Genomic DNA, 21,062 nt, shown 5'->3' with positions numbered 1-21,062 from the left:
GTGACCTTCCTATTTTTCCCACGAAAATGCAATACCTCACATCCATCTGGGGCTGCCTGATTCAAGCGCAATTGTGAGGGAAGCCCACCAATCATATTAAAACGAGGCATGTCAATTAAAAAAAACCAGGCATCCTGCTGAGAATGACAGAGCTTGCCTTCTGCCCTGCCACCTGCATACCCAATTTGAAACCCAAGTTAAAATTGGAGCTTTTGTTTTTTTGTGTTGCTAGATTTGTGACTTTAAATTAGAGAAGAAATGCAGCTCATAATGCAGTGATTGATTCTTTAAAAAAACAATTGCTTTAAAACACAATACAGGTACTTCTGATTTTAGTTGGGCGATTCATTTGCCTGTTAAATATTTAAAGAGTTAATCAAAATGACTTCATAATATGACTGCATATTATGAATTCAGGAGGTTACGTAGCATTCAATGTGGTGATAAAACCTCTATGCTGCGGTGTTCAGGGACTCTTTCATGTCTTGTAATTGCTAGAATGGTGAGGTTTTAGGTTAGAAAGAACTGATAGCTAGCCACATTTTTTTTTAAAGTTCTACCTTATACATAAGTTTTCAATTGTGATTATGCACTATCCACTATCCAAATGATTCAACTCTATATAATAGACACATTATTGGGAAAATTGATTTTTTTTAAATTCAAGAACCTTCGATAAGGGCCAAGGCCCAAGGTGCAGGATGTTGCCACTGCCGAAAGAGCGGATGAGATAAATCAAGAAGTAGTGGTTAAGCAAATCAAGAAGTGGTGGCTAAGTGCCACCAAGCTTGGTGTTTGAAAAGCCTTCTGATTGCAGGAGAAGGGATGACTGAGAAAGACAAGTTGTGTGATACCACACTCCTTTCCTTCAACCACCTATCTAACCTGATCTCTGCTTCAATTGCAAGCTCATAAGTCTCCATGTTGGAGTTTCTCCTCTCCATCCTAGATCTCTTGAATTTAATCTTTCATCTACGTTCCATCATCCTAGACCCCTCGATCACTAGAAACAATGTGTCTGTCTCGTGTCTTTGCCAATGTCCCTTAACCAACACTACCAAAAGCAGATTATCTATTTCTGGCATTTATCTCTTCGCTGTTTGTGGGAGCTTGCTGTGCGTGAATTGGCTGCTGTTTCCCCATATTACAACAGCGACTACACTTCAAAAGTACTTCATGCACTTTGGACGTTCTGCGGCCCGAAAGGTACTATAACTAAATGTAAATGAATGCAAGTTATTAATTTAGTCCCATCCCTTCATAATTTTAAACACTTCCATCATATCACTCCATAATCGCTGATGAAAACAGCCCTAATCTTTCTTTTGTATTTGTATTTACTCATACCAGCAGTAGCCCAATGAATCTGTGCTGATCCTCTCGATTGCCTCAACATCATTCTTGTAGTGTGGAGCCCAAAACAGCTCTCACTAATCCAACTGTGAACTTCCTTGGGTTTTACATCGATTCATCATTACATCTCAACTTTTATATTACCATTTGCCATATATTACCAGTATTCCATTAGCTTTTGTATGGCCTCATTCAATGATGGTGTTGGTCATAAGGTCTTGTGAACTTGAGCCACAGAATGCCCCTGTACTTCTGCATCACCCAGCTTTTCTCAAACTATAATTTACCTTTTTTGAGCCAAAATATACTACCTCACATTTACTGACATTGAATTCCAACTGTCACTTTTCTAATCCCACCATCTTATTAATATCCCCTTTTGTCATCGTATCAGTATCCCCTCGAGAAACCGGCCTGAACTCCAACTCGGTTTCCTCGATTCTCATTAGTATTTACAGGAAACTCTCGTTTAAACGGCACCTAAAATATCCGGAATTCTCTATTAACCAGCAAAATTCTTACTCTGAAAACAACACCTCAATAACCAGCAATGTTGCCGTGGCCGAGTTGGTCAGTGGGGGTAGTTCTCCAAACTGCCACTACTCTGCTTTTTGGCGCTGTCTGAACACCTCAATCCCCCTGTAACAGGAGTCTGACTCTCCCGCGCTGCCGGTAGTCTCTTCTGATCCGCCATTTTGCAGGGGTACTGTGTGTCTCCCACGCTGCTGGTAGTCATTGCATTGCATTACCCTCAACTGGCAGTACTGTACTTAATCCAGCATCTTCCACCATCCATTTAACACCACATTCTGTAGGTGAGTACCCAATTACTGTATACTGCACATTTCTTGATTTTTTAAATTTTTCTTTGTTAAAAATAGCCTCGGTAGATAACCCTCTCCGTCATCCGGAATTTTTGATCAACCGGCAACACGCCGGTCCCGTTGGTGCCGGATACCAAAGAGTTTCCTGTAATCCAGTTTGATACCTTCTCTTCATTCGACAGCCCTCAATCTTTTTCAATAAACTCCTATGTGGTTTTCTGGAAGTCCATGTACACGACATTCACTGCATTTCACCCCCCCCCCCCCCCCAACATCTGCCATAATCTATCCCCTCAGGATTCTAACCTGGCTTATCAAACATGGTCTACCTTTCTGAAATCCATGTTGGCTAGATGAGCATTTTAGTGAATCTTCTTTTAGTGGAAAGAACTAGATATTTTTAGATAATGTAAGATGACAAGCAATCCTGTGAAAAGGACTAAACACATTCCTGTTTTTAAATGAGCTGAAGGAACAGCTGCCTTGAGTCAGTGCAATCTTACTGCATATTGCGGAAATTCTATATGCTCACTCGCTAATTGTCCTCTTGTAAATTCCCAGCTTTTTGTTTTTTTCCCCCCCATAATTCAGATGCCGAGAGATTGATCCTCTGCAAATTTAATGCAAATGACTTGCTCTACATTGGCAGTTACTCTGCTTTTATTTCAGTTCTGTCAAAGCATAATTGCTGCTTATGCAAACGACAATGGCCACCGTAGTATGAGTAGAATTACATAGAAATCACAAAATGGAAACGGCCAATTCAGCCCAACTAGGCTTATCTGATGATTTGAACAGTGAATTCCTGTTTGGTTCAATATTAACATGCGAGTTCCCCAGTATAGTAACTGCTGTACTGTGCAAATATTGCTGTTACTGCAAGCATCCCATCAGCCTTCCTATCAGCATTTGAAATGCTGCACTCTGGATTTGCTGCATGTGCTCTATTTGGCTTGCTTTGAATATTGTTTGACCAGAGGGAAATTTTGATCTCTAGAGGAATGTGAAACAAATAATGACACGACTATTAACAGCTCCACCTATTTTGTAGTGATGTTTTGTTTGATAACGCTCCTGTGACGTGCCTTGGGACGTTTTACTCCATTAAAGAGCTATATAAATGCAAGAAGTTGTTACTACAATACAAAGTTGATACAGGTTGAGAAGACTTAGTGGAATCTTAAATGATACAAAACAGTTCAAATTAGTAATGCCTTAATCTACAGAAGGTGAACTTTAATTAGTACCCACCTTGTGTTTCACAAGATTTTTAAAAAGTAAATATCAAGTTATTTGCTTTTGTCATGTTAAATTGAACTCTCGCCTCTCCTGTTTGCGCTCCCCCTACTATGGAGAAACTAAACATGCTGGGGTGTTGCAAGACATTTTATTTACTGAGGTTCTGATGGTGCCCGTGAGCTGCCTCCACAAGATTTGAGCAGCTCATTTATTCATTTCATCTCCGTGTGTGTTATTGACTTGAAATGTGTGGGAGCTTGTGCTCTGGAAAACCAGGTCCAGGCACACTAGGGTTGGACAAGAATTATTTTGTGTACAGCAATTTTATATTGGCTTCCAGTGGGTGCAGTGGTAAACAGTAATGCATAACAGACTGACTTGAACTGCAGTTGAGGTTTATTTTGCTGTATGTTGGAAAGCAACATGTTTATATAGTACTTTAGTTCTCGGGCTCATCGTTATTTTGAAATATTGTAAAAATGATCTTGATCCAAGTTGCGTTCAGTTGACCATTATCATTGAGGTTAATTTAGTTCTCCCCTACTTCACTCCAAGCTTTTCCACTGCTCGCAGTGTAGGGTTGTAGTGGTACATTAATGGTGTCACTGTGTTGCTCTTGTTGACACTGTTTTAGTCGATCTGGCAGAAGTAACACACATTGCTCCCCTGTACCAGGCTTCTGTTGTTCGGACTGTTTCCAGCTACAGGAAACTTTGTGCTATCCGGCAATCTGGAGCCACCGGCAAAAATCAGCAGCCGTTTTTTATTCTTTGTTTTTTTTGTTGCTTTGTTTGAACAATCAAGCTGTGCAAGGTCTGTAGCTATAGCAACAGCTTCAGCTACAGAGGCTTGCAGGCCACACCCGAGTGTTTAGAAGCTGCTGCTAAGCAACAGTGTTTGTTGTCAAATACGGAGATAAGAATCTCCGTATCTCTCAACATTAACTCTGGAGAGTACGGCAGTTTTGAGGCAACGGCAGCAGCTCGGTCCTGTGGGTGCCGGATAGCACAAAGTTTCCTGTACCACGATTTGCACCATGGTTCCTTGGAGCTAGACCTCTGACTGAATCAGCCAGGTCAATGCTTGTACACAGACCCCTACACTAACTCTGTTCTTTTACCTTTTCCTGACACCACCACCTTTCCTCGTCCCTTGGTTGCCAGATTTGATTTTTTTTGCAGGCATAAGCTAGTTGTCTTGTTGCTAGGTATATATTCCATCTAACTTGTAGTCATTTCTTGTCATTTTTAGCATTGTCGCCACAAGCATATTGGCTACAGATTGAAGATTTTTAATTTTAGAAAAATGAAGTGCAATGTTTTAAATAACCTCCACCGTAGAAGTAAAGCCTAGCCTATTGTGTTCTGAGGGAACGTATACACGTGAGCATACAGATAGCTGGTGCCGCACATGGCTTTCTCTTCCAATGCTGTATAAAGCCTTGGACCCACACCACAGATTTTTCTTAAAGCCCTGCTAAAAAGATTACATTCTCTGCTACTTGGGATCACATCCCTCAGTTTAAAAAAAAAAAAAAAAAAAAAAAATGGGAAAGGCCCCTTTTTTCCCCTCTGGGATAAATTGTGATGAAGCTTGTATTCTCTTTCCATCTGACCAGCTGGAACTTTCTCTCTTGCTGGTTTCCCCCAGAAATGAGTGTGTTTGCACCAATCGCACACTCTAACAGCATGAAACATGCAGTCCTTGGTGGTACTTGCATGTGAATACAAGCAGAAAATAAAACACGAACTGTCGGGCTGCACTGAAGAATAGGGCTCTGCTTAAGTTGTAAGGTAACAATCATTGACTGACTGACCAACCACATGCTCTCTAGGCAGCCATTTGAATTAGCCAGCCAACCAGCGGGCAGAAGAAACAAACTGAGACCTGAGGAACAAAATAGAAATTTGCATTTATGCGGAGAATGTCCACCTGCTGGGCTGTTGTCGATTCAATACGGCCACTGACACTGACCCTTGCTTGCGTCAAAGTAATAAAAGTACCTGCTCATTTGAGACAGTATGTTGATGACCACTTTTGCTAAAGGCTTTAAATACTGTGTAAAATGCAACAACTGCAACAATAACAGTAGCTGATGGGCATGAGTGATCTATAGAAATGTTGGTAGCAGAAGGCCACTGGTCTAACCAGTCTACCCACCCAAACATTCTATGGTTTCCATACTGTGATTCTGGGTTTAATAGCTTGGTTACCCCTTTTCATCTTTAAAAAAAAATGTGCCATGGTTTTCTGGTTCACCAAATTCCCCCTCCCCCTTCCAGGATTCTGCCGCTATTTAATTACCCTCTTTTTTAAATACCTACATTTCTCTAACACCGTTAACCCTAAACTCTTCTATAGCCCTTGAATCCTGTGTTGGTCAGAAGAACCTTCCTGGATCCAGACTAGTAATTATGGTACAGAGATCATGAATTCATATCCCACAATAGCAAGTTGTGAAATCGGGTAATTTGTGGGCTAACACCAGGAAATGAAAGCTGCTAACTTTTTTGTAGTAAAAACCTTGCTGGTTCGTAAGTTCCCCTCTGGCCTAATGTGACTCCAGTTTCATGCTATCTGGTTAACTCTTAATCCCCTCGGCAACAAATACTGGCTTTCCCACATCCCAAGAACAAAATGATTCTATCGCTTTTCTTTGCACCCTTTGAAATCATCCATGTCCTTTTGTGAATGTGGATGATCTGCTCAAGCAGGGCTTCAGTTTATGGAGGGTGCTACTTGTTAAAGATTAAAGACTACAAAGTAGGTCATTTTTTTTTGTTCACCTCAACTTGCCTGTCATTTTCTATCTTTATTTATCTACTTTAGTTATATTTTCACCATGCCACATTATCAATTTGTTGACAAGCTTTCTCTTCCAAAACTTAAGTGCAGGCAATCGTTTTCATTCCAAACATCCTGTGGCAGTATTTGGACCTTAAGTGCTGCATTTGTTTGGCTAAGGCGTAAAATTTGTTCTTGATAAGGAAGAGTGAAGCATGTTGTCAGTATGGTGTATCAGTACATTTATCTGGAAGCAAATCCCATGTCGCCATTTGGATGCATGGTCAAAAATCTCTCTCATTTGCTGTCTCCAGGCCATCTAAATGCACAGCGCTCGCTGGGCTGAGACCAATATATTTAACGTGTTGGTGTGATTGTTCATGTGATGATCAACTGACCAGTGAACTTACTCCAAATGTAGTGCATACTCAGTGCAGTGTTCTCTCATATATAAAGTAAAAACTGCAACCATTTTGCAAACTGCTGCCAATGCCTCCTCTGTGTATGTGCTTATCAAGTTGTGTAAGTAAAATTTCAGTTCCTTGTAAGTTACATTTGCCCTCATTAAGGAGAGTATTGGGAATGGGAGCCTTTTCCCATTTTTGGCACCTAGTGATGATTAGGCGCATGGGTGTGAAACTTTACTGGTAGTATTCTTTATGGATGTCTGGAATGAATGCAGTATGCCAAGTGACAGTTGCAGCAGCTCGTGTGTTCCTGGCATAACTGTGGGGCTGTGGCTTGCGTGCTGGGAACTCTGGTACACACAGGTTGAGTTTGCTTGAGGATTCCAACTTTCTGACCAGCTTTATCAACTATCTTTGCAACTGGTTTGTTCCAGCATAAATCAAATAATTGTTTGACCAATGAAGCTGAATGTTGCAACAAAAGAGATGTACAGGAAACTCTTTGGTATCCGGCACCGATGGGACCGGCGTGTTGCTGGTTGATCAAAAATTCCGGATGACGGAGAGGGTTATCTACCGAGGCTATTTTTAACAAAAAAAATTAAATCAAGAAATGTGCAGTATACAGTAATTGGGTACTCGCCTACAGAATGTTGTGTTAAATGGATGGTGGAAGATGCTTGATTAAGTACAGTACTGCCAGTTGAGGGTAATGCAATGCAATGACAACCAGCAGCGTGGGAGACGCACAGTACCCCTGTAAAATGGCGGATCAGAAGAGACTGCCGGCAGCGCGGGAGAGTCAGACTCCTATTACAGGGGTATTGAGGTGTTCCGACTTCCGACAGCGCCAAGAAGCCGAGTATTGGCAGTTTGGAGAACTACCCCCACTGACTAACTCGGCCACCGTGGGTGTAGGGTTCTCAAAATTCCCACATTCCCCAAAAGTTATAGATAAAGGGACCCTGCATGGACAAGTTGTTAAAAAGGGGTACCCAAAATGGCTTCTGCAACCTCGTGACCAAAAGTACAGGATTTTAAAAGCAAGGCCCTGCAGAAAAGGCAGGCACTTTTTCAAACCTGAAACGAAACTTAAAATGCATGGATCTGTGAAGAGACTTTGTGGAGCCAGACAGCTAAAGCAAACCCAGAATATGCATTCATTCACCTTGAAACGGATCAAGTTAGAATGGGCCTAAATCGAGGCCATTGGGTTTCTGCATATTTAATCGGTAACAGCTCACAGGTAGCTGCCAAGTCAGGAAACCCGATTAAGTTTCATAAATGACAAACAGCCAGAACATCGAAACCATTAAACACGGGGACAACCACTCCAGAAGTCGTTAAAGTAAATGGCTGTAATCATTTTAAATGAGCCCGCCAAAAGTTAGACAAAGGACTGACCTGATTTGGCGCGCAGATAAGGAATGAAGAATCGGTAGTGATCGCTCTCTTGACTCTTGCTCTGGCCTCTTATCGTTTGGCTTTTGGCCTGCTGTGCCTCGTTCTCGTGCCCTGGCCTCGTGGCGGGTTCTCTTCTCGCTCCCCGCGCCGCTCAACACCAAGGACGCCCATTACTACACAGAGGGCCCAATGCGGGAGGAGAACGAAATCCGAGTTCAAAAACACACAGGACACTCAGGCCACAAATGGGCAGACGAGACGAAGAATACGGTAAACCGGTAAAGGCAGAGAAGGGCAGCGGAAAGACGCGTTGGGGGACAAACACCTAGTTATAAGCTGGCGTTTGGTGAATAAGTTGGCGTTACATGCATGGACAGTAAAATCCCAATTTAAGAATTTGCTGGCGTTCAAAGAATGGGTAGCAAAATCGAGACAAACGGCCTAGTTATAAGCTGGCGTTTGTTACATGGACAGTAATAGCCCAGTTGAAGAATAAGCTGGTGTTCGAAGCTTGGGTAGGAAAATCATTAAACGGTAAAGACCGCCAACCGACCCCCAATCGCAGCAATACCGTCGGCGACCGCTCGAAGAAGAAGGCCCATCGCGACAAAGTACTCGACGCAGGCGTTGACTAAGGAAAAGGAGGGCGCTTCACATAAACAACTCCACCGCCGCGCCGTGACCACGTGGCGATGCGATACCCCAAAGGACAGAAAGAGCGAACCTCAAAACCCCGCCAGCTAAAGCAACAGGTTTCGAATTGGGTGAGCATGAATTCCTGGCCCCTCATAGCTTAATCTAGTTAGGTATAGGGGGTGGGATAAGGATAAGGGGATTTTTAATGTATTTGTTTCTTTCGATGTGCCATGTGTTCCCCATTCCCATATAAGTGTATTAATTGTATATGCCTGTAATTATACCAGTAATTCTCAGTAAGATTGTGTTTTATTCAGCCTTTTAATAAAATTCACAGTTTCTTGTACCAAACCACTTGTCTACTCGATTTTCTGTATCGCCGCCTGTACCTAAGTCCGGTGTCTAGAACCCAGGGGTGTGGGAGTGATTTGAACTGCTCAGACAGTCCGAGGCAGAGCTGACTGGGCCCACACGCCACCCCCAACACGGGAGACTCGGACTCTGCAACATTGCCGGTTATTGAGGCGTTGTTTTCGGAGTGAGAATTTTGCCGGTTAATAGAGAATTCCGGATATTTAGGTGCCATTTAAACGAGAGTTTCCTGTATATAGAATAGTTCAGTGGAAAACGTCATGCCAGTAGCTGCTGTGTAAACAACAGGTGTCGTTTTTCGTCCCCAGCAATGTGCCTGGTCTAGATATTCCACTCTTGAATTTTATGTAGTGTATTGTTGCAGGTTCTATTGAGTGATCAGAGTAACATTATTGACAATTTTGAATGCTGCCAGTGCTGTTGAACAGAAATGGCCGTACTTTGGGCTTTATAAAGATTTTGGCAGTGATGTGAAAACTGCAATACATTTGGAAATGACTCCAGCGTTTTGATGCAGACTTGAAAGTTGTGGATGTTAATAACAAATCTGCAATGTTCAGATGATCAGGTTCACAGGCTAGTCTATACGGATTTTCAGTGACTCTGATCATCCTTGTGCTGTTTTGCAGGGACTGGAACCTTTGGGCGAGTTCTGCTGGTCAAAGACAAGAAGACAAGAGAATACTGTGCTTTGAAAGTGATGAGCATTCCTGATGTCATTCGGCTTAAACAGGAGCAGCACGTGCACAATGAAAAAAGCATCTTAACAGAGATCCATCACCCATTTCTTATAAAACTGTAAGGCTTGTGTTTAGTTAAGATGACTTTGCCTGCTTAATGCAGTGTTACACTTCGACATCACATTACAATTTAGGCAGTGTTGCTGGTGTAAGTTCCTTTTCTGCTTTCTCCTCAACATGGATGGCAGAGTTTACATATAGCAACTTTAAGTTGAATCATTACAGGAAACTTTGGTTTATCCGGAGGTTGTATGGCCGGAAACTTTGCTCGAACGGCAGAAATCAGCAGCCGTTTTAGTTCGTTTTTTTTTCTTCTCCTAGCATTCTGTTAACAGGCAGGCTCTGGAAAGCGTCTTTGGAGCTTCGCAACAGCTTCAGAGACGCTTCAAGGTACGGGCCGAGTGTTTACGAGCTGTTGCTGAGCAACAGTGTTTGTTGTCAAATATGGAGATTTTCATCTCCGTATGCTTCAACGTTGACTTGCATGTCCGGCACTTTTGATAGATTGGCAACACGTCGGTGCCGGATATCAGAACTTTTCCTGTAGTTTTTTTTGCCTTCATTGAACTCCATTTTGTCAACTTTAATATACTATGGTGGGAAATTAAGATTCTGAGGGGGCTTGACAGGTAAATGCTGAGAGGTTGTTCCCCCTTGCTGGGGAGTTTAGAACCAGGGGGGCATAGTCTCAGGATAAGGGGTCGGCCATTTAAGACTGAGATGAGGAGGAATTTCTTCACTCAGAGGTTCGTGAATCTTTAGAATTCTCTACCCCAGAGGGCTGTGGGTGCTCCGTCGTTGAGTATATTCAAGACAGAGATTGATGGATTTTTGGGCAGTAAGGGAATCAAGGGATATGGGGCTCGGGCGGGAAAGTGGAGTTGAGGTCGAAGATCAGCCATGATCTTATTGAATGGTGGAGCAGGCTCGAGGGGCCGTATGGCCGACGACTCCTATTTTTATATGTTATGAAATTTTGTTTTATTTACTGCGAGTGAAAAATGCAGAATTTTGAAGAATTGTGAAACTTTAATCTTCAACATTACGAAAAACCTTAATTGATTTGCAGTTCACATGTAGGATTGTACAGGAGCTCCAACTGCAGTTCCATGGAGTGCAGTTACATCTTAAACCAGATTAACATTTTTCATTAATTTGCAGTATGTTAGAATTTTATGTAAAATTTTTGTTCCTCTGTATTTCTCCAATTCGCTGTCAAAATGCCTCATTGTGCCGAGGTCCAATTTCTACCCTCTGTAGATCATTGTGTAACATTGCACGGGGTCTTTGTATTGGCTATCAACTTGGGTACCTGGTAGCTGGGTCAGCTCCCGTCCTTTGGAACACTAAAATAATGTTACTTTGAATTTGCTCAGGGCCACTGATTTATGATAGCTGAATGACATTTTTCTGTTGTTTGGGATACGAGGATATTTGCTGTTATTTGGGGATCTCATTTTGTCCTTTGAGATTTTTCAATGAAACAATAAATCAGTGGTCTTGCCTAATGGCCATTTTTCTCTCATTCTAACCTGTCTATTGATGTTTAACAACAGGTACTGGACACATCACGATGAACGCTTTTTGTATATGTTAATGGAATATGTGCCCGGAGGAGAACTGTTTTCTTACTTGCGCAACCTGGGACGTTTCAACAATAGTACTGGACTTTTTTACTCTGCAGAGATTGTGTGTGCAATAGAGTATCTACATGCCAAAGATATTGTTTACAGAGACTTGAAACCTGAAAATATTCTACTGGACAGAGAAGGTCATATTAAGCTTACAGACTTTGGATTTGCAAAGAAACTTGTTGACCGGTAAGTAAGTCTTTCTTGCCTTGGCTAACTGCTCTTAAAGGAGCTTGGTGCCCACTTTCTATCTAGAAATGCTTTATTATTTCGTGCAATGGAGCAAGCCATCTTATTACAGGAGCAATATAGGTTTCCAGATTTTAATAGTTCCATAGAAAATGAGAATTGATGGCTTTTAATGGACAAATAACTTGTTATAGCCTGGGCCTGCTGATTGATATCTACTTTGAAACAATAGAAAAAATGTTTGGAATCACTGGTTGCATTAGCTTGACCTCCCACTAAGAGCTAACATCAATAAAGTGATTTAATTTGAAAGTAAAATTACCTTTTTCTGTTGCTTTTAAGCACAAATACTGAAATTTCAATTCGAGAGATTCTCCAGTGGATAAAATAATTCCTCCTCGTGTGTTAGAGCTCAGGAACTGATGGATTAAAGTAATACGTTAAACAACAAAATGATTTGTTACGTTTAGAAACCTTTTCTTGTTTGTGAGTAAATGCCCTGTCTTGGCGCTGAACTCCACAAGCCTGGAAGGTCCCAAGTTTGATTGAGTTAGCTGATCCCAGTTGATACAGTTGGCCTCGGCACCCTTGAGGTAAGAGAAAGGAAAGCTGATCGTTACTGATATTAAAGACTCCTACTGGAAAGCACGTTAGATGCTAGTAAACTGCTAGGATTGAACTCTGCTGTGACTGGAATTTTGAAATGTTTTTCTATAAACTTATTATTTGTTCTTGGGATGTGGGCATTGCTGGCAAGACCAGCATTTATTGCCCATTCCTAATTTGCCCTTCAGAAGGTGGTGGTGAGTTGCCTTTTTGAACCGCTGGTGATGGCCCTAGATGTTAGTGAGGAGGACTTTGCAGGGTCGACTGGGCTGGGTGTGCCTTTGTCGTGTCTGAAGCCGGTGCCGAGGTCGATCCAGTTTTATTATTCTTGTTTTTTGTAGCGCTTTGGTTAAACTGAGTGGCTTGCTAGGCCATTTCAGAGGGCGGTTAAGAGTTAACCACATTGCAATTGGTCTGGAGTCACGTATCGGCCAGACCAGATAAGCATGGCAGATTTCCTTCCCTAAAGGATAGTAGTGAACCAGATGGGTTTTTAATGACAATCTGGTCATTTCATGGTCACCAGGACTAATGCTAGCTTTTTATTCCAGGTTTATTTAATTAATTAAAATTCCCCAGCTGCCGTGGTGGGATTTGAACTCGCGTCTCCGGATCATTAGTCCAGGCCTCTGGGCTACTAGTCCAGTAACATAACCACTATGCTACCGTACCCCATAAAACTGCAGATGAATAGCTTGGATTTCTGAGAAGCCAACGCCCTGAGCTCGATTTTCTGCCTAATGTATAGTGAATGGGCAGACAATCTAACCAATGTGTCAATGAGCAGGAATGTTGGCAAATGGTTAATGGCAGAGATTGAATGAATTACTTGTCTAAACCAGCGAGAATGTAAATGCTGAGCATTTTAAACTTCAAGTTGCCTTCATGTTGATTTTGAACAAATGTAAGCATAGATGATTCCGGCCCTAGAGCAGCGTTCTCCTCTGTCAGCCGTTCGCCACATGTGGCTCATTGGGAATTCAGACGTGGTTAATTACATTTTTGGTCAGTAAATTAAAATTGAGTAATAGACACTGTCTGGCATGTACTCTCAATACTCATTCTCCTATTCGTGTGGGTGTGTGTTTTGATCGTTCTGTGTGCTTTACGTCCTTGGTTACTGCATATTGGTTATCTGCTAAATTGGTGTGCAACACTGGTGAAAGGTTCAGAATCATGGAAACACCAGCAACATAATATGGACGGGGAAGCTCATATCATCGTCTGCTCACCCATTGGAATAACCGCTCCAGGCCAGCAGAGGAAATCATGCTCAACTTACAACTAGCGGCTTCAACATGGCACAGGGCAAGCAGCATCTGGCGTGTCTCGTTGAGCAAGTCAACATTCTCGGCAATCACTCTGCCGAAGTCAAAGCCCCACTCGCGACTGCTGGACAAAATCCTTGAAGCTGCACTAAGATGTGGTGTGTCTGAAGAATTCATGCTAGAATTCCAAACTTCGGTGAAAAAGAGAGACTGAGAGGTTTTGCACTGAATGGTGGCAGATATTTGTTAAATAAATATACATTTACCTACATTTTGTGTAAGGTGTATTCTACTAAAATTAATGCATGTGGCGAAAACGGTGGTGCTGGAGCCACGCCTGTGGGTAGTTTAGCAATTTCCATTGGAAAACACTGCCCTAGAGGAAGTGCAGAGGAAATTAGTGAGGCTTATTACAAAAGTAGCAGATTTGGCAAACACTGGAAGATTGTAAAGGACGTCAGGAAGATATCAAAAGGTTAGTGGAATGGGGCGATATTTTAATGTGATGAGAGATGATACATTTTGGTCAGAACACAAAGAAAGGTCGTCAATTCCACATACTCAATGGAAAGATGCTGAAGGGTGTCGATGAACAAATACATAATTGTGTGAAAGTGAGCGGGCAGGTAGATAAAGCCATAAAAAAAATGGAAACAACATTATTCAATTTATAAATGGGAGCAGAGAGTACAAGAATAAACAAGCAATAAATTTGTACAAAAATTTGGTAAAGCAACAGTTGGATTATTGTGTGCAGTTTTGGGTTCCCCATAGGAAGGCCATTAAAGTCTTGGCGAACGTAGAGAGTAGATTTAGCAGAATGATGCCAGGGACAGGAATCTGTATTTATGTAGAGATTTGTTCTACAGATTATTTCTGCAGAAAAGACCAAGACGAGATTTAATAGAGGTTTTTAAAATCATGAAGCGTTTTGATAATGAATCGGGAAAGACTCTCCATGGTTGTAAAGTTACTGACTAGAGGTTGTTGGAGCATGGAATGCTTTGCCATAGGGAGTGGTTGAGACAGAGGCCATTGCATCTGTGAAGGTAAATTGGATAAATATTTGAAGCAGTGGAAAATGCAGGGCAGTAGGATTAGATTTGAATTGCTCTAGCAGAACCAGAATAGACATGGCGAGCTGAATGGCCACCTCCAGTAATGTAAACTTCTGTGGTTCTGTAGTAAAGAGAAGATCTTGCATTTACGATGGTCTGAGGAGCGAGTTGGGTAGGATTGATTGGGGAATGTCACTCAAAGGGTTGACTGTGGATAGGCAATGGCAAACATTCAAAGACCGAATGGATGAACTACAGAATTTGTTCATCCCAGTTTGGCATAAAAATAAAACAAAAAAGGTGACTCAACCGTGGCTAACAAGGGAAATTAGGGATAGCATAAGATCCAAGGAGAGGACATATAAATTGGCCAGAAAAAGATTGGTGAAGTCAAGCGTAGGTCCTTTGCAGTCAGAATCAGGGGAATTTATAATGGGGAACAAAGAAATGGAAGACCAACTAAATACATATTTTGGTTCTGTCTTCACAAAGGAGGACACAAATAACCTCCCAGAGATGCCGGGGAACATAGGGTCTGATGAAAGGATGGAACTGAAAGAAATCAGTATTTGTAGGGAAATGGTGTTAGGAAAATTGATGGGACTGAAGGCCGATAAACCCCCAGGGCCTGATAATCTACATCCTAGGGTACTTAAGGAAGTGGCCATAGAAATAGTAGATGCATTGCTGGTCATCCTCCAGAACTCGATAGACTCTGGAACAGTACCCATGGATTGGAGGGTAGCGAATGTTACCCCACTATTCAAAAAAGGTGGTAGAGAAAAAGCAGGGAATTATAGACCGGTAAGCCTGACATCGGTAGTGGGGAAAATGCTAGAGTCCATTTTAAAAGATGTAATAGCAGAGCACTTGGAAAGCAGTGACAGGATCGGACAAAGTCAACATGGATTTACAAAAGGTAAATCGTGCTTGACTAATCTACTGGAATTTTTTGAGGATGTAACTGGTAAAATAGATAAGGGAGAACCGGTGGATGTGGTGTATTTGGGCTTTCAGAAGGCTTTCGATAAGGTCCCGCATAAGAGATTAGCGTGCAAAATTAAGGCACATGGGATTGGGGGCAAGGTATTGACTTGGATAGAGAACTGGTTGGTGGATAGAAAGCAATGAGTTGGAATAAACGGGTCGTTTTCCGAGTGGCAGGCAGTGACGAGTGGGGTACCGCAAGGATCGGTCCTAGGACCCCAGCTGTTCACAATACAGGAAACTTTGGTTTATCCGGAGGTTGTATGGCTGGAAACTTTGCTCTAACGGCAGAAATCAGCAGCCGTTTTAGTTTTTCTTTTCTTCTCCTAGCATTCTGTTAACAGGCAGGCTCTGGAAAGCGTCTTTGGAGCTTTGCAACAGCTTTAGAGACGCTTCAAGGTACGGGCCGAGTGTTTACGAGCTGTTGCTGAGCAAGAGTGTTTGCTGTCAAATACGGAGATTTTCATCTCCGTATGCTTCAACGTTGACTTTGCATGTCCGGCACGTTTGATAGATCGGCAACACGCCGGTCCCGTCAGTGCCGGATATCAGAACTTTTCCTCTATATTAATGATCTGGACGAGGGAATTGGATGTAATATCTCCAAATTTGCAGATGACACAAAGCTGGGTGGGAGGGTATGCTGTGAGGAGGATGTCATGAAACTCCAGTACGATTTGGACAGGTTGGGTGATTGGGCAGAAACATGGCAAATGCACTATAATGTGGATAAATACGAGGTTATCCACTTTGGTGGCAAAAACAGGAAGGCAGATTATTATTTGAATGGCAATAGATTGGGAGAAGGGGAAGTGCAAAGAGACCTGTGTGTTCTTGTGCACCAGTCGCTGAAGGTAAGCATGCAGGTGCAGCAGGCGGTTAAGAAGGCAAATGGTATGTTGGCCTTCGTAGCAAGAGGGTTCGAGTACAGGAACAAGGATGTCTTGCTGCAGTTGTACAGGGCCTTGGTGAGACCGCACCTTGAGTATTGTGTGCGGTTTTGGTCACCTTATCTGAGGAAGGACGTCCTTGCCATGGAAGGAGTGCAGCGAAGATTCACCAGGCTGATACCTGGGATGGCAGGAATGATGTATGAGGAGAGATTGTGTCGATTGGGCTTATACTCACTGGAGTTTAGAAGATTGAGAGGGGATCTCATCGAAACCTACAAAATTCTGTCAGGCCTGGACAGACTAGATGCAGGAAGGATGTTTCCGATGGCCAGGGAGTCCAGAACCAGGGGTCACAGTCTAAGGATAAGGGGTAAGCCATTTAGGACTGAAATGAGGAGGAATTTCTTCACCCAGAGTGGTGAACCTGTGGAATTCTCTGCCACAGAGGGCGGTGGAGGCCAGTTCATTAAATATATTCAAGAAGGAGTTGGATATATTTCTTAAGGCTAAAGGGATCAAGGGATATGGGGAGAAGGCAGGGACAGGGTACTGAATTTGGATGATCAGCCATGATCTCATTGAATGGTGGAGCAGGCTCGAGGGGCCGAATGGCCTACTCCTGCTCCTATCTTCTATGTTAACATCTGTAAAGAGAGAAGACAAATTGACAGACCTGCAGCGTATTTCCTGCATTTTTTTCTTTATATCTCCAGTAACATGTCTTCAAATCATGACCGGAGGATCAGGCAAACCATGTAAGTTTGGTAATATAATTATTCACACATTGGCGCATTCAGAAAGGGCCTGACCATAGCAAGCAGATTATATTCACCAGTTTTTGACAGATTAATTGAAACACTATCTGGGGGGCATTGATGAGTGGAGTCCTGTGAAGGCCAGTTTGTTAATATTATTCATATGATACGAAGGAGAGTATAACTTGTAATATAAAATTTACTAGCAAAACCAAATTATGTAGCTGAGTGAGGAGGATAAGAAAGATTAATATTATTCATAGGGAGCTAAATCAGTTTAGAAGATGGCCTAAGGAGGAATGGCAGATGGAATTTAACGTGAATAATTATTTTTAGTTTCTCTCTGCCCACCCCATTTTGGATGCTCCCTGGGTTTCTCTCTCTGCTCCACTTTCAAGTGTGTGAGAGAGAAAAACACACAGACTCTTAGGCTTTTCAAATCTGCTTCCTTTTCATGCCCACAGAAACAATTGTCTCTTCTGGAACACGACTCTTTCAGCTAGTTCAAGGTTGCTTGATAACCATGGAAGCAAGCTGAGGACTTCTGTGCACGACAAGTATGAGAACCCTGATCATTTCAAAGTGTGTAAGAAGTTAAAAACTAGTGAAGGAGCGAATGAGGTTCTTGTAATTACACACCATTGTGGCAGCTTCAATAAAAATATGCCATTACTTTTTTTTTGATTTGCATGGGATTATTTCCAGTGATTTGTTTTTATAAAAACATGTTAAATAGATGCCACGAGATGAGTAGTGCAGGAAAAAATGCCTCACTGATGCAGTAAAAGTTGCACTTCAGAGCTTGGGGCTGAGGCATATTACTGGGGCTTTGCTCGACCTCTGGCTGTGCTATACCTGACCTTGATGCTGATACTGGGTACTTTAAGTTAAGATGTCTGTTCCCAGCGCTAATATCCCTCTCCTTGATGAGCACAATCTTTTTTACAAAGTGTTTTAGCATGCAGTTTAAAGATTTTTTTAAAAAAGGTAATTCTAGCAAAATTTGCACAAATGTGGCTTGAAGTACGCTCCCTCCATGGCCTTGCTTTGAGATGAGCTCATAAACCCTGACACAAGTTTGTGATTTATTAATCTGGACTAACATGTTTTTAAATACCCCTTTAATGCACATTTGGCCATCTGTTTCTTTCATTGCTTGTATACAATTCCTTTTCATCGTAATGCAGGCTTTTTGTTCTGTTCCATTGTGAACAGTCCTTTACTGTCGTATTTATAGTTCCTCATATTGGTCGGAAGGAAGATGATACAAGGATATTTCAGTGGTTAGTAGAGTATTGGCTACTGTTTGAAGAAGTCCTGTCACAATAATGGTCGAACATCTGTCTTCCCATTGCAGACAGCTCCGCTATCTCTTTGTGAAGAACACAAAGATGAACTGGATATCAATCATGCACAAAAGCTAGGCGTAGCTACTTTTATAGTTGTCTTCCACTGCTGGTTACTGTAATGGCCACAGTGAGGTGAACCGGCTGAGTGTTTTTAGTCTAGTTACAAGGAAGTAGTGTTCCATTGGATCATCATGCCCCCACCTCTCTGCCAGTCTTCAGTTTTCATGGTGAAAATATGACAGTTTATCATCACTGTGTAGACATGCCAACCAAAATGTTGTGGTCAGACCTTTGCATGGGTGAAATGTTGGGCCCCACCCATTGCAGCCAGCTTGCAGGAAGACCAGCTGCATGATGCAAAATAAATGCGGAAAAGTGGCTCATTTAGCTCGCTCTTCTGAGACTGGCTGGAAAAGCAGCTTAATTATGATTCATGCTTCTACCACAGCTAACTGAGTAAAGCTGTCGGTTCAAGTCCCACTCCAGAAACTAACGCAAAATCTAGGCTGACACTGCAGTGTAGTACTGAGGGCATGCCGCACTGTCCAAGGCACCATCTTTCAGGTGAAACATTACGCCAATCCCATCGACTGTCTCAAGTGGATGTAAAAAATCTCATGGCACTATTTTGATGAAGAGCAGGGGAGTTCTCCCTGATGTCCTGGCCACTATTTATCCCTCAATTGATATCACTAAAACAGATTGTCTGGTCATTATCACATTGCTGTTTGTGGGACCTTGCTGTGTGAAATTTGGCTGCTTTAAGTGTGATAGGTGCATGAATCATGAGCCTATTCTCTATGTTCTCTCTGCCTTTCAATGCTACAACAATGTGGTTTCTCCAGTTTGGTGAACTGTGTTTATTTTGTGAATCTTTTTGCTGTAAATTCACACCGAGGACACCCTCCATCGTGTTGTGTGGCACTATCACCGTGCTAAATGGGATAGATTCAGAACTGCTCTAGCAGCTCAAAATTTGGGCATCCATGAGGCGCTGTGGGCCATCAGTAGCAGTAGAATTGTATTCCACCACAATCGATAACCTCATGGCCCGGCATATCACTCGCTCTACCATTTCCATCAAGCCAGGGGACCAACTCTGGTTCAATAAGGAGTGTAGAAGAGCATGCCAGGAGCAGCGTTTGCAACCACCTTCAGCCAGAAGTGCCAAGTGGATGATCCATATCGGCCTCCTCCTGAGGTCCCCACCATCATAGAAGCCAGTCTTCAGCCAATTCGATTCACTCCACGTGATATCAAGAAATGGCAGAGCGCACTGGATACAGCAAAGGCTATAGGCCCTGATCTGGCCAATTACCGCCCCATCAGTCTACTCTCAATCATCAGCAAAGTGATGGATGGTGTCGTCGGCAGCGCTATCAAGCGGCACTTGCCAATAACCTGCTCACTGATGCCCAGTTTGGGTTCTGCCAGGACCACTCTGCTCCTGACCTCATTACAGCCTTGGTCCAAACATGGACAAAAGAGCTGAATTCCAGAGGTGAAGTGAGAGTGACTGCCCTTGACATCAAGGCAGCATTTGACTGAGTGTGGCATCAAGGAGCCTTAGTAAAACTGGAGTCAATGGGAATCAGGGGGGTGGGGGGAGAGGGGAACTCTCCACTGGCTGGAGTCATACCTAGCACAAAGAGAGATGGTTGTGGTGGTTGGAGGTCAATCATCACAGCCCCAGGACATCCTGCAGGAGTTCCTCAGGGCAGTGTCCTAGGCCCAACCATCTTCAGCTGCTTAATCAATGACCTTCCCTCCATCATAAGGTCAGAAATGGGGATATTCGCTGATGACTGCACAGTGTTCAACACCATTCACAACTCCTCAGATAATGAAGCAGTCATTGCCTGCATGCAGCAAGACCTGGACAACATTCAGGCTTGGGCTGATAAGTGGCAGGTAACATTGTACCACAGCAGTGCCAGGCAATGACTATCTCCAACAAGCGAGAGTCTAACCACTGTCCCTTGACATTCAATGGCATTACCATTGCCGAATCCCCCACCATCAACATCCTGGGGGGTCACCATTAACCAGAAACTTAACTGGACCAGCCACATAAATACTGTGGCAACAAGAGCAGGTCAGAGGCTGGGTATCCTGCGGCGAGTGTCTCACCTCCTGACTCCCCAAAGCCTTTCTACCATCTACAAGGCACAAGTAAGGAGTGTGATGGAATGCTCTCCACTTGCCTGGATGAGTGCAGCTCCAACAACACTCAAGAAGCTCGACACCATTCAGGACAAAGCAACCCGCTTGATTGGCACTCCATCCACCACCTTAAACATTCACTCCATCCACCACCGGCGTACCGTGGCTGCAGTGTGTACCACCTACAAGATGCACTGCAGCAACTCGCCAAGGCTTTTTCGGCAGCACCTCCCAAACCCGTGACCTCTTCCACCTAGAAGGAGAAGGGCAGCAGATGCATGGGAACACCACCACCGCCAAGTTCCCCTCCAAGTCACACACCATCCTGAGTATATCGCCATTCCTTCATCGTTGCTGGGTCAAAATCCTGGAACTCCCTCCTTAACAGCGCTGTGGGAGCACCT

The 21,062-nt window shown here is 43.0% G+C and overlaps 1 protein-coding gene across 2 annotated transcripts in view; it reads left to right on the top strand.

The window, feature by feature from the left end:
- prkx (protein kinase X-linked) overlaps positions 1-21,062 on the top strand; it is a 130,339-nt gene that overhangs the window by 42,456 nt on the left and 66,821 nt on the right. For both annotated transcript variants that reach the window (XM_085999655.1, XM_085999656.1), the window contains exons 2-3: positions 9,649-9,817; positions 11,316-11,579. In XM_085999655.1, the coding sequence (XP_085855781.1) occupies positions 9,649-9,817; positions 11,316-11,579 (433 nt within the window). The remainder of the gene's footprint in view (positions 1-9,648; positions 9,818-11,315; positions 11,580-21,062) is intronic.

The sequence above is a fragment of the Somniosus microcephalus genome, chromosome 10 (assembly GCF_052327205.1).
Source record: "Somniosus microcephalus isolate GS21.2 chromosome 10, FLI_Smic_1.0, whole genome shotgun sequence".
Lineage (NCBI taxonomy): Eukaryota > Metazoa > Chordata > Chondrichthyes > Squaliformes > Somniosidae > Somniosus > Somniosus microcephalus.
This window is presented reverse-complemented; position numbering and strand designations above follow the sequence as displayed.